The 14,822-nt window shown below is 26.7% G+C and overlaps 1 protein-coding gene across 6 annotated transcripts in view; it reads right to left on the reverse strand.

Moving 5' to 3' along the window:
- LOC129612407 (protein madd-4) overlaps positions 1-14,822 on the reverse strand; it is a 213,761-nt gene that overhangs the window by 84,243 nt on the left and 114,696 nt on the right. For all 6 annotated transcript variants that reach the window (XM_055525980.1, XM_055525978.1, XM_055525982.1 and 3 more), the window contains 3 exons: positions 4,180-4,275; positions 3,000-3,283; positions 1,347-1,515 (listed from right to left, as the gene is read on the reverse strand). In XM_055525980.1, the coding sequence (XP_055381955.1) occupies positions 1,347-1,515; positions 3,000-3,283; positions 4,180-4,275 (549 nt within the window). The remainder of the gene's footprint in view (positions 1-1,346; positions 1,516-2,999; positions 3,284-4,179; positions 4,276-14,822) is intronic.

Raw genomic sequence — 14,822 nt, forward strand, 5'->3', positions numbered from 1 at the left:
AGTGCCAAATAACTGTTCAGGGTTGGTTGCAAATTGTAAAATTTAAAAAGTTATTCGGATTATAGATTTAGAGAATAAAAACTATAAAAAATATTTATTTAAAACTATAAGCTTATATAACGTAGGCATGTGTATATGTAGGCATGTGTATATGAATGTGCAAGAGACTGTACACACAGGTGTATGAACGTTTACGGTTCAAATAATTTTAATACGAAACCTTAACGTTTTATTTTTGCTTTTATTTTTTAATGTTTGCTTTATTTTTGCTTCTTTATCGTTATTTTTTCTTTTTTTTCCATTTTCAATTTTTTTTAGGAAGAGAGAGCACAGGATCCATGATAGCGTAAATATTTTCTAAGTTTTTGAATTTTTTATGCTTTTCTTTTTTTTGCTATTTAGGAATATTTTCAGGGTTAAAAAATGCGCTTTTTGGGATTAAAAAATTTCAGAAAAATACGAATATTATGAAGAAAAAAAATTAATATACATAAAATAGAAAATTCCAGAAATTATTCAACCATTTTCAAAAATTCAGGTATTTTGTTCATGTTGATGCGGTTTTGTTTTTATTATTCTAAAAATATTAACAAAAAAGCGGAATAGATTTTTTTTTCCAAAATTCATGAATTGGAAATTTTTATTTTAATTTTGGGACTTTTTTTTTCTTTTTGCTTTTCAAGAAGGATTTGAAATAATTAATTTTTTATTCGTATAAAAATAAAAGACAAAAATGAAGTAAAATTCTTTCTATTTTTAGGAAAGTTTTGATTTAATAGAAAAATGTTCCTAATTGTTGCAAAATATTATTAAAATTATTTCAACTTTTCATATTAGCTATATAACAATAAGTTGATAAATTACTAAGAATAATTGAATGTAACAATCATTAAGTAATATTTTAAGTATGTTTTAAAATGTGGTAAACATGAAAACGAGGCTGATTAAACCCATAGTTTCCAACCTCATATTAAGCACATTTCTCTTTATAGCTTTATTTATATAATTTGAGATCTAAGTAACAGAAAACGAAATAATAAGCGCTTTTGACTCGGTGGGGATAGGAATTTGAGTTCCGGTATTTACCGAAACTAACTGGCGAGCATTTCAGGGAATTCGGGTAGCACAAAGCGAAACTCTACTAAGAGTCAAATTTACACTTTTCTGGGATGTTAACTATAAGCTTACTAATGTGCTAAAAATTAGAAAGAAGTATTTAACAGGCATTTTTATAATATTCTGTAACATTTTCACTTAACTAGACAATACACATTGCGGTCGGTGATGTGCTGAATCGATTGAAAATCGATTAATACTCGTAAAACGAAGTTTGTTAATCAATTTACCTGACATTTTCCTTGAATACACATATCTAAACTACCCATTCGACATCTTGTACCATCTTGGACCCGATTTGATAATTGAACTATGACGCTTGGTTCATCAAAATGTCCCAATTCATCACCATCAGAATGAATTGTTGATTCATCGTCTGGCAAGTGAGCTGGTCTCCCCCTTAAAATGAAATTATATAAAATAAAAACAAAATTTTATAATGAAAATTTTATTTTAAAAATAATAATATCGTAAAATAAATTCTTGATGAAAAAAATGTTTTTTTCAACTACGAGTAAAACCTTACTTTTCAGTTTATTGTTATGTCTGAAATTTATTTTTTTATTAACGTTTTTTACAAGGATGCAGTATCTCAAGAATTATATTAGAAGCTTAAAAAAGAAATTCTCTTATCTTTCCATTTTTTGAAATCAAATTTTTACTGATACACCATATGATATTTAAAAGTCTTAATTTTACTGCTATCAATACATTAGTACTAACACTATGTATATAATCTTATGTAAATTAATATTTTCTCAATAATAACTATTATATTTTAGAGTCTTTTTACTTGTCTAAATGCATGTTTAATAAAATGATAAAAATAAATTTTGCTATGACAATTTTAAAACTTTCTTAAAACGTTAAATTCAATTAAATTTGAAACTCAGTTTTCATAACGTTAACGTTTTCACGTTTAACGTTTTTCAATAGTTTTACAATATATTTATATATGTGGAAATATTATCGTACTTTGAGGCAGTACTCGTATTTAAATATAGTTATAATGTATATTATATTCATTTATGTGATGTACAAACAAATCAACGTCATGAAGAATAATTTTTTGCAAATATCGTCATGATTCATTTAATTTCATTAACTTTCATTTGAAAGTTAATATATGTATATTCAGATCCGCAAGTCATTTTGTGTTAACTATCAAACCATATAATTTAGTCGGAGAACAGTCATAAAAATATTTTAAATGAAAAAAAAATAGATAAAATAACACAAATTGTAAAATTTTGCTAGATGATTTAAGTATGTACGTACCTATATGAAAAATTTTCTTTTCAAAGTTAATATACTCTGACAGACTTTTATGAATATTTCATGAGACCCGATTGATAGTTTTAGTAATTATTTTGGAAGATTTTAGCGCAATCTTTTATTTATTATCTTTTATCTGTTTATTTGTTGTGCATTGTGGATTTGTTGTTTACTGCTTGAGGCAGTAGAAAGTATATGAATTTCAGAAATTATCAACTATCCTTTTTTCAATTCTATTAGAACTGAAATATGAATACCACCAATACAGCAATTTAAAAGTATAATGGCACAATATGTGCTTAAGAGTACAAATTAAAAGGAAGACCATTTTGAGGTATATGATTTAAAATGTATGGCTTTTTGAAGCAAAAATATTTTGTAAGTAGTTTAGGGTTTTAGAAAACCTAGTTATATATAGAAATTCTTGTTTTCATTCAAATATTATACAATCGAAATTTCAATAAATATTTTGTTATACATTCTTGTTAAGAAGCGCAATGAACTAAAAATTGCAATAGGATTTATAACTAAATAGAAATTTCCCCAACTTTGGCATGTTATCAACGATTTGTACTGTAAAAAAACACTTTCTGATTCATATTAATTACCTGCAAAATAAGGAACATGGTTCGGAGTAATCATAATGTGGTGTCCATTTATATAAAACACCATCGTATGGCACATCATTAAATGCTAAACATTGCAAAGCACGAAAATCTTGTTGCTCCGGACATGGTTGCATATTACATATACGAAAACGTATATTATCACCTTTGCAACCATTTGGTGCATTACAGCGTCTTATTTGTTGCGAAATACCACCGTCACATGATCTGGAACATGTTGACCAATTCGACCACGGTGACCATTGTGTATTTTTGGCTCGTTTTTGCTAATAGTTAAAAAAAATAATTCTTATTATTTTGATATGCGAATCCTGTTTCTTTTTTCTTTTAAAGTTTTTAATATTTTCTGCAGGCGCACCTCATATAATTATGTATTTGCTTTTTAATGTAAAAAAAATTTAAAATTTAAATAAATTTTGCTCTTGTGTTTTCGAAAATTTTGAGTTATGATTCATTCATTTCTAAAAAATTTCTAATAATTGACGTATACACAACATGTATAAACAATACGCATCTTTACTTTTATACGCATTTGTAGACGAAATTACGATACAAATTATATTATATAAATAAACATACATGTTTACTTATACAATAGAATTATAGTAGAATGCACAAAAAACATTATGACCTGTCTGTCCCACCCAGGGATAACTCAAAAACAAATTAATCAAAGTTCACCAAATTTTCACAAACGATTTATGATAGTAAATACCGGAACCGAATTAAAATTGAATGTGATTGCGGTAGGGATTCGGGTAGTTGTCCTACAACTTTAAACGTTATTTCGCTGTATTTCAGAAATTATCTCATAAATATAGAAATTTCGCACAAACAAATATATTTTTGCGGCTGTTTTGTGAGATAAAAATCGATGAAATTTCGTTTCAAAATTGAAATGGTTACTGCAGCCGGATATAATTTTACATTTATTAAGTTTTCGCGCAACCGTATTCTTTATAAATTTTTAATTAAAGAAAAAAAAACTGAAAAAATTAGTTTAAATATGCACTAATATTTATTTTTGTAACGATAACAACTAATGCACATATATTAATTTTGTCAAACTATTAAATTTACGTATACATATTTTTATGAGCAAAATTGTTGAATAAAAGATTAAACTAAATAAAAAATTTAAAATTAAAATGAATATACTCACCTCTAATTCATTTTCTAACTCGCTTTCAGTGGGCCATGAACCGGATAAAACTTCACTAGTGTTAAATATTCCTCCTCTAACATTTGTAATATAAATCTGGAAAAAAATTACATTGTTAAAAATCACAGAAAAAGTTTACATACTCGTAACATAAAATTTAAATTATTAGTTAACTTACTAATTTAAACGCGATTATAATTTATATCGAGAAATTGAGCTTTAATATTTTAATGAAAAAATGAAATAAATGTAAATTTTAAATTTGTGTAGCATTTTTTATTACTTGTTCAATTTTGCATTTTATGTAGAATAAAATTTAAAAAATTTAAATTTCATTGTTTTTTTTTTTAATAAAAAAATGTATTACTTAAAACAGAATCTAAATTTGAGTGTGTGTGGTGTTATTAACCATTAGAAATAAAATTATTTTTTAATAAAAAAAAGAGAAGCAAATTGTAAATTGGAAGTTTGATATGGGTACGACAACTTTTGTTTTTATTGGAGTTACTCAAAATCTGTAGAAATTATATATATGTAATTGCAAGTATACAATTTCAAAATGAAAACCAAGAAAAGTAAAAATGTATTAATTTAGTATTTTCAAAGATGTAGCCGTAAAAAATTCATATCAATATGAGTTGTTAAAATGACTTTTTACTTTTTATTTCAGTTCTTTTTTGCTGTCCTGAACTCTATGTAATAACGGTAATATTACACTTACTCACAAATTTCACATATCGAGTTTTAACAGAAATGTTAGAGAAATCTTTCTTTTGCTTTTTGATGAGCTAAAGCCAGAAGATTTAATAGTTTATTATATTATTTATAAAATATGCAATGTTGTTAGTCATATATCATTAGCCAGATTAGATTTTTATAATTTGCTTTGCAGGGCTATTCTAATTTTAAATTGGTATTGCTGTTGAATGGTTCATAAATAAAGTTCTTCTATTTTGTATTACTATGGTGATTTATTTATATCATTCTTTTTCGATCTCATCACTTTCATTCAACAGACAATTTAATTCAACAGACTATTATACATAAAGGTTTAATAATATATTGAGATTTTACAGAAATATTTCAATGAAATTTTGTTTGTATAGTCTTGTATTTTTTTGAAGATTATTATAATTTTTACTTAAGTAAGCCTTGAAAATTAAATTGATCTTTAATAGATCATTAGATAAATACATCCGTATTTTAAAATTTTATATAAACTATCTACTATGCAACGTTCTTCAATTTGACTTTAATTTGCTTCAAATCTTATGAGCATGAATGGTTCAGCATCTTTATATGTATCTTTGCATTGGTTTTGAATATATTCATCTATTTTATAACATTTTTGCAATCACAAAATTAGATACGACTGCGTACGCAAAAGTATACTATAAACACCATAAAAAATTACATATGTATTTTAAATGAAAATGTATACATATATGTATATATGTACATACATATATATATTTATAACGCAAAAGGTAATATTAATATTCTCAGCGTAAGGCTTTTATCATAAGGTATTAAATAATGATTAATATTAATAATTTTGGTTTAAGCTTTAAAAGATGTGCATATAAAATTTCCAATATTCAAATTTTAAGACTTAAATAAGAGATGAAGTACTTATTCAATTTTTATTTAATACTACTAAGTACATTAACCAATAAGACTTTTGGATATATATGTTAGTCATATAACCTCTCATATTATAAATATATGTGTAACTTAATATATTAGGTGTGCTTATATCAGTACATGACTTATAACAACTATCTTTAATTACAAGCTACATTATCCAGTGTCATAATCAATTTGATGATATGAATAGTACCTGTATGTGAACATTATGTAGGAAGTTTATGCTTGCATATTCATTGAGAGGAAATAATTTGAATAGAATTAACCTATATATTGGCATAATGCTATATCAAAAAGGAAAAAAAACATTAGTTCTCAAATGTCAGTAAACCTTATTAAACAAAAATAATTTCGTTCCAAACTTACCTAATCAAACACGGTTTCATGACTAAAAACGAAGTGGAAATCAATCGAAAAAAAAAAGAATTTTATGTACATATTGTAAAAAAATTGTAAAATTTATGTACTCGTATATGTTACATAATATATTCTCTCAAAAAAAAGGTTTAAAAGATTTATAGACACGCAAAATTTAATAGTTAATTTTAACATTTAATTTGAATACATTAAAAGGCGTATAGTTTAATATGTTAAAAATTTTAAATGAGGTAAAAATGGTGTTGTCATATTATTAAGGTTCTTGATTTTAAATTTTTATTTATGTATGTACTCGTATATAATATTTTATGTATAATGAATTTCTTTTGTATAATTTTCTAATATACTAGTATATTCATATTGGTTTGAATAAATTTAAGGGACTGGTTCTAAAAATAAACTAAACAGAAGAAACTTTTCTATATAAATAGAATAAGGAGCTCATATTACAAAAACAGCGTAGGTTATTATTAATGAATTTTGATTGATTTGTTTTATGTTTCAAACACCCTTTTTGATTGTACAAGTATTTATAAAAATAAAGAGTTACGGTAAAAGGTTTAACAAGCTGTAGGTTTCTTTTGGAAAGAAATCAATGTTACAGTACATTTTGTATTACTCTATAGAGAAAATTTACAAATACGAGTATGCGTAGAAAAACCTATATAGGGTTTAATTTCTTAGAATAATAATTTTATAAAATATTTCAGCCTTTGATCAAATTTTCTTAAGGCGTTCATAAATTATTTACTAATGCTGTCATGAGTTTTGTTTATTCACCAGTTTTTTTTACATAGCTTGGTTTTTCCTGTACCTTTGACTTAAAATTTGTAGTTTTTTATAATTTCAAATTACAAATTTTACACATTAATTAAATGTTGACAAAATATGCAACCACTTTCTTTCATCTTTCAATGAAGGCATATTGTGTTAAACAGTTTACAATAGTTAATTCTATGAAAAATTACTATATTATGAACGGAAATATTATATTAACATTGATAAATTATAGCTTAACAGATTTGTAAGTTAAGAAAAAAAATTTTGTGGGAAAAGTTTTAAAATTTTTTGTTCAAAATTCTGAGTTAACTTAATTTGATTTTCGCGTAGCATTGACTGACAGCAACTTTGTTTTTATTTTAGCGTTGTTAAAAGGTATGCAGATACCTTTCCGTTCACTCCTTCCAAATTTTTTTATCGAACTGAGCCGGAGGCCTACAATATAATATTCCTTTTTTCCTTTAAATTTCACATCGTTTTGATGTCATTTTTCAAAATGTCACTTAACGAATAAATTAAGGTATCGCTCCGTTTTAAAAGAGGGTTGTATCGCTTGCTTTAGTTATTTTTTTTGTTGTATTTTTTTTTTTTTGTTTCTTTTTTCTTGTTTTTATTTTTTTTCGGTTTCTTTTTGCTTGTTTTTGTCATTGTTTTAGTAACGAAAATATTTACCTAACTCATAAAATAATCATGTGCACGCGTATTTTCATTTCTAAAAATCACGAAACGAGGCATCACAATATTAAAAATAAAAAGGAAAATAGAAACAAAATGAGATATACCTAAATATAAATAAAATAACTAAAGAGAAAAGTGGAGAAGGCAAAAAAGAAAGTTGGAGGTATGAAAATATGAGAAGGAAATTTTTTACCTGTAAATATTCTTCGAGGATCAAGATTGACATACATTAAAAACAAAGAAAGAAGACAAAAAGTCGTATAAATAACAAAAACGAAGCACAAAAGAGCAAAAAAAAATTATAAATAAATTCGCCTATCCTTGAAAATCATAGTACATGGAAGAATGGAGGGATGAAGGAACGAATATGGCAGACATAAATTTATGTACGGAGAATAAAAATATCAAAAGTAGCTTACAAGTAATTTGGTGTATGAGGTAGAGAGTTATAAAATGGAATAAACGAAAATAATTTTGCTTTCAGTTCAAAATAATATTAAAAACTGTGGGAAATAATTTTCAAAATGTTAATTTTTCTGAAAACAGCAAAAAATGTTTTATTAAATTAAAGAACATGTTATACAATTTAAAATTAAACTGGAGTTCTATCATTTTTGTAGAATTCTATAAACAAAAACATACATGTGTATGTATGTATATTCAGCAAACATGCTGAATAAGAGAATCGAACTTATTTTTTTTATTATTATCAAGGGTAAAACCAAAATAAAAAAAACAGTAAAATTTTGTTTCTTAATTTTTTTGTATACACATACGAGTATATGTGTACGTTATGTAAATGTATATTAAATATAGTTATGTTAACATGTACATGATCGAATCCACTATACGTGTAAAATGTGTACTTGCGGCAAGTGCCTTAAAACTAGGGCGCCGTTTAAAAATTTATTAATAATAATTGAAAACGAAAAAAAATAGAGTTGATCTTGTCAACTCTGTGATACCCATAAGAATTTGTTATCCTACGTGCCAATAAATATGCCATAACTGAGTACAGGGCAGACCATGACTTTAAGTTGTTGTATTACCATATTAATTTATGCAAAATTTCAGTACTGTGTTCTTCAAAATACTGTGTGTGCCAAACTACTATTGAAGTTGTATGGCAGCTACCAGAAAGAGCCAAGAAATTTTAACGAATTTTATCAGGCACATCGGCCCTATTATTATATTCGCTTGTGTGAAATTTCAATACTATAGCTTTTATAGTTTCTGAGATATAGCTAAATAATTTTTGAAGTTGTATGGCATGTACGCGAAGGAGCCAAGCAATTTCAACGACTTTTATCAAGCGCATCAGCCCTACTAATGTATTCACTTGTGTGAAATTTCCATACCATTGCTTTTATAGTTTCTAAGATATAGCCAAATAACTTTTGAAGTTGTATGGCATGTACGCGAAGGAGCCAAGCAATTTCAACGGTTTTTATCAAACACATCGCCCCTACTAATATATTCACTTGTGTGAAATTTCAATACCATAGTTTTTACAGTTTCTCAGATATAGCCAAATAAATTGTGAAGTTGTATGTCAGCTACCCGAAGCAGTACCCCGATCATGTCAAATTTAAATAGAGTTCTAGCACTTACTACAATCAATCATTTGTGAAAATTTGGTGAAGTTACTCACCAGGTCAACTCAGAATTCGACGCTGATCAAAAACATACACTTGAGTCTATATCTAACACCATTTTTTCTTAGCGTTACAAACGGTAAGGCAAATTTAGTATACCTTTCGAACATACGTTCGTACGGGTATAAAAAAATAGACTCAAGTATGTATATGTTTTTGATCAGCGTCCATTTATGAGTCGATTTAACTACGTTTGGATAGTAAATTCCAGATTCTATTTAAATTGGATATGATCGAGGTACTGCTTCGGGTAGCTGCCATAAAACTTCGAAATTTATTTGTCTGTATCTCGGAAATTATAGAAGTTATGGTATTAAAATTTCGCACAGGCGAATATGTTATTAGAATTATTGTGTTTGATGGAAGTCGTTGAAATTGCTTGGCTTCTTCAGGTAGCTACCATGCAACTGAAAAATTATTTGGTCATATATCTGAAAACCTTTTCAAGCTAAAGTTCTGAAATTTTGTAAAAACAATTATGGTAAAATGGCAACTATATTCGTTAAAACTTGTTGAGATCTCATGAGCCGCTGTGATACAAGTTTAAAAGCTTTTTGGGCTTATCTCAGACGTCAAAAGCTATTGAAGCTACAAAGCAGAAATTTTGAACAAACGAATTTGGTGATGCGGCCGTCATTTTTAGAAAAACTCTTATAGATTATCTGGGTTTTTATGGGAACTACCATATATGTATAAAATAGTACTAATCATAAAAAGCAGGAGATTGTTTAAAACTGTATATTAATTATTTCCGCAATTTAAAATCATTTATTGACACAGTTAACTAAATCTATTATTTATCTAAATCTATTACTATTTAACTAAATCTATTATAACAATATACTAGTTAACTAAATCTATTATAACAATATATTTATGTTTTGTATAATAATAGTGGTTTCACAATATTACATTATGGCTTTCTGATTTGCACATTTAACGCTATGGAATCAATCACAAAAACCCGTATAAGCTAAAATTTTTCATGCAATTTAAATGATAGATTTTGCAATCATACTACTATGGAAATATGTAAACGTGCACTATAATATTTAAATTAGTTCGTAACAAGCAAAGTTTTTATATAGATACACAATAAATAGCGCATTCAAATGTATGTACATGCAATAAATTAAAGTTTCTGCAGAAGTTCAATTGAAATTAAATCTTGTAAGAAACTTCAAAAATAACCTCACCAAAATTTTAGCGAAAATAATATTTTTTTAAGTTTTAAAGAGTTTTGAACAAGACTGTTAGATGCCGAAGTGGCTAGTTTCGCTGCAAAATTTACTTACACATATAGCACTTTTTCTGTTAATTTTTCAATCATAGATAGGAATGATATAGAATATGGGGCTCACTCTTTTTTTAACTACATAGGGTGTCAAGCAAGCAAGAGTCTTTGCTGCATATGTTAAACGAGAGTTTAAATTCAAAGATTTTGTAAACTGAAGTGAAGCAAGAACATTATTTTTTTCATTTATATTTTTGAAAAAGACTAGAGATTGTACTATTTTACGAACTTATTAATTTGAAGATAGACATTCATCCACTCGTTCGTTCATATTTATCTATTTGTATATTTATAGTTACGTGATGGTTCAAAAGTCAATTTGTATATATATATATATATATACGTTACGTGTATATATTTATATATTGCATAGGTGTACACATTGCACTATATATTTCTGCCTATTTCAAAATGATAATATACGGTTTCACTTTTTTTCATTGATATTTAAAGTTCACAAAAACGGTGCTAAGGCTGAGGATTAAAAACGAATTAAATTTGGTTACATTTTGACGATAGAGAGCGAATAAAAGAAGTGCAAGCGGATTAAGAATATATTTTATACAAAATAACACAAACTTAGTGTTTATGAATGTATATATGTACATTTTTTGTATTCAAGTACATAAATAAAGCGCAATTACAGTATTATTTCATTTATAATAAAGTTTTGTATACTACATAATCTTAGAATATGTATTGAAAACTGAAAATATTCATTTGAATATGATCTATGTGTATTTTTTTATCTTAATACGGTATTCCAATGACACGTATATTATCTAGTTCTTATCCAGCTTATACATATAAAGTTTGTAATAAAACCCTCACTATGCCTATTTTATCTTCGTATGAAATGAAATTTTACGAAAACCAACAAGAAAAGTGGTTGTACCACATTTATAGATTAATTATTACAAAATAACAACAGAAGCTTAGTAGCTTTTTTAAAATGATACAAATTTTTTATAAATATACTTACAGCCATTTCTAATAAGAATAAAAAAATTTGGTAATGTTTGGTCTACGATTATGTGCAATAAATTGCATTAATTTAAAAAATAGTAAATCAAGTCAAAGGTGTGAAATTAAATTGAATATAAAAAAAAAACTTTTTAGCAATCCATTTTTCTCCTAAAAAAGTTTTCATTAAAAATTTTCTTAAGCACCAAAAACATAAGTTTTCGTTTCAATTTTTTATTTTCGTGCATATTAATTGAATACATCGCCGTTCGAAGAGCATAACAAATTTGACTTATCGTTTGTAACGCTAAGAAATAATGGTTTGAAATATTGATATAAGTGTATGTTTTTTGTTAGTGTCGACTTCTGAGTCGACTTAACTATGTACGTACGTCCGTCCGTCCGTCGCAACGATACCTCAAAATTAATTCAGCTAAGCTCACTAAACTTTCGCAAATGATTTATTATAGCAAATGCCAGAACCCTATTTAAATTGAATATGATCGAGGTACTGGTTTGGGTAGCTGCTATACAACTTTAAAAAATAATTCACTCTCTCTCAGAAATTATTGAAGGAATTATAACATCGAAATTTCGTACAGGCAAATATAATTTTGGAACTGTTATGCGCTGAAATTTTATGTAACTGCTATTTATGTACAAAAGCAGTTTAAACATATAAAAAACTATGAGCATATATTAAAATAGTGTGACAACTTAGAAATCATTCATTCTCACGGGTATCAAAACTCTACCTATTCTCGATTTTGTAAGTTTTATTTGTGTGCATTTTCGTGTAAAAAGTCATTGAAGTATTTACAGTGCGGAACAATTATTGCAGATTTGTACAAAAAGGTTCATATGGACGAAAAAAAGAATGGAAAATAGAAAGGAAATGGATGTGTTTTTTGTGTTATCAATTAATAGCTGATTTTCGAAATTATTTGCGTACAAGAAAAATAAATTGAGAGAATAACTATTGTAAAAGGTTTATTACTATAACAAAAATAATAACCCCACAATTTTATGTATGTGTGAAGTAATTCTTGAAAACTGGAGCCATTTAGTTGAGCATGTACTTTAATAAAAGTCTTTCACAATTAAATTAAGCTCGCTGAAAGTACGATTTTAATATGAAAATCAAACTGATACAATAGGACTTTTATGAATGGCTACATTTTCTCATTAAAGTCGATATATATAAGTTTCAGATCAGCACAAATATGAAAAAAATTATGAAATTCTTTATTTTTAAGAAGAAAGTTGGAAATTGATATTGTGTCTGAGTTTTATTTGAATTAATAAAAATTTAAAAACCAATTAAAACAATTTAAACTATTAAAACAATTTGCTAAAAATACGGAAAAATATTAATGATTAAATTTTTCTTCTAGATGTTTGTATTTATTATATCCACAATTCAATCAGAAATAAAGATTATTAAAATAATTTATAAAGATTAGTTCAGTAGAAAAAGTCAAACATCTATTGAAAAAATTTGTTATTCATTTTTCATTGTTTCTATAAAAATAATATATATGAAGTGCAATATTAATATAATTATTCATTCAATATTAATAATGTATATATCAAAATTATAATGTTGTTCGACAAATGTATATGAACTTAAGTATTGGTTATCGGACATAATCGATGCTTAAGTTCATGTCCTGTTTAGTGCGAAGTTAAATGTATCTACAAAACAAAAATAGAAAATTGACGTTATCAGCTCATACCCGACCGAAATGTGTATTTTCTAAATTGTTTTTAGCAGATTGATGGGTTGTAAAACATATGAAATGTCCGCTAAATACATTTCTCAAATTTTATGTAAATTGATAACCTTCTTGTTGATGTAAGTGAAAATTGAAAAAATGAAAATCTGGTAAACTTTCTGGAGTTTTAATTTTTCTGAAAAGTTAGTGTAGCTGTTAAACTCAGCTCATATATTAAGTAATTCCGTTGATTTGTCCCCTGTTCTCACAATGTAAAACAAAAGTCAAGTGAGTTTTCGAGTGTCGAACCTTGGTGCTTTCGATAAACGATAGCTAGTTAAAGGATTTATGACTAACTGGTTTCTAGTCATCTTCTTTGCAATTGGAGGCAAGGGAGACTATGCAATGCGGTCGGTAAAAAAAAATGAAATTTGGCCAAACCAAAGGTTTGTACAGCACCACTTTTCCCTACAACAAGTGACAATACTGCTTTTAAAACCAATCTATGTATGTACTACCTTCATATTCATATACAAAATATTTCAAAATATTGCATACATTTAGGCTGAGTCAAAAAAAAAAATTAAAGAGGTTTTAATCAGAGACAAAAGGTTTTAACCAGTTATAAGGTTTTTAAAATCTCTGCTTTAACACAATGGTGAACTAAGGGTTGATCACGTGAATTATGATAAATAATTATATGTTTTGATGGTATAGTGTTTCAGTTTTCTGCATTAATAGAAATTTTGAAAAGCTTGCAGTTTCGGAAATAGAAGGTGCCGAAAATTCAAATTTTACAAATTTCGAGAGACGATAACTTGAGAGAGAATCTAGGTAGAAAAAAATTTTCTAAGAAAATTAATTTCTTATTAGTATCTAACAGCTACCAAAATTACAGACTCCTACAGTTTGCAGTCCTAAGAAGAACGATGTTAAACATTTGGAAAAAGCGGAATACAGGTAATGGTTAACTTCGACGGCCACTTGCTTCTTTTAATATTGAAGTGAGCTACGCCGCATTAGAAGCAGCCAGCCACTACTTTTACACGTTTGTGGAACTCATAATATATTTGTGGTTTCACTATAGTAAATACACAAAAAGTGGCATTTTCATGACTTAAAGGGGCTATAACTTTTAGAAGAGGGAAGAAAATATCATCTGCATAAATAAGTTTCTGATAAAGATGTCTTTACATATAAGCTTTTTAAACGGAAGGACAGGTGGACGAACAGATTGAAAGCAATTTCTTTTCAATTTTTTTTTTTTTTTAATTTCTAAAAACAAAACCAAAAGCGATATTACAACAATTTATTTTTTGAAGTTAGAAGAAAAAGAAAAAAGCTGAGTAAAAAAGCTATTTTTAATATTACTTGTATATTTTTTTACTGAAGATTCATGTCAAGCTAGTAGCTACTGAGGAATATTTTTTAGTGATTGCTGACATTTTTTGATTTTCAGATCTTTGTGTAACTTATTCAATTTCAAGCATACCTTACCGTTTCTATGCTACCCAAGTATCACATATGTAAGAT

The sequence above is a fragment of the Condylostylus longicornis genome, unplaced genomic scaffold (genome assembly GCF_029603195.1).
Source record: "Condylostylus longicornis isolate FDR11 unplaced genomic scaffold, ASM2960319v2 ptg000072l, whole genome shotgun sequence".
NCBI classification, from domain to species: Eukaryota; Metazoa; Arthropoda; class Insecta; order Diptera; family Dolichopodidae; genus Condylostylus; species Condylostylus longicornis.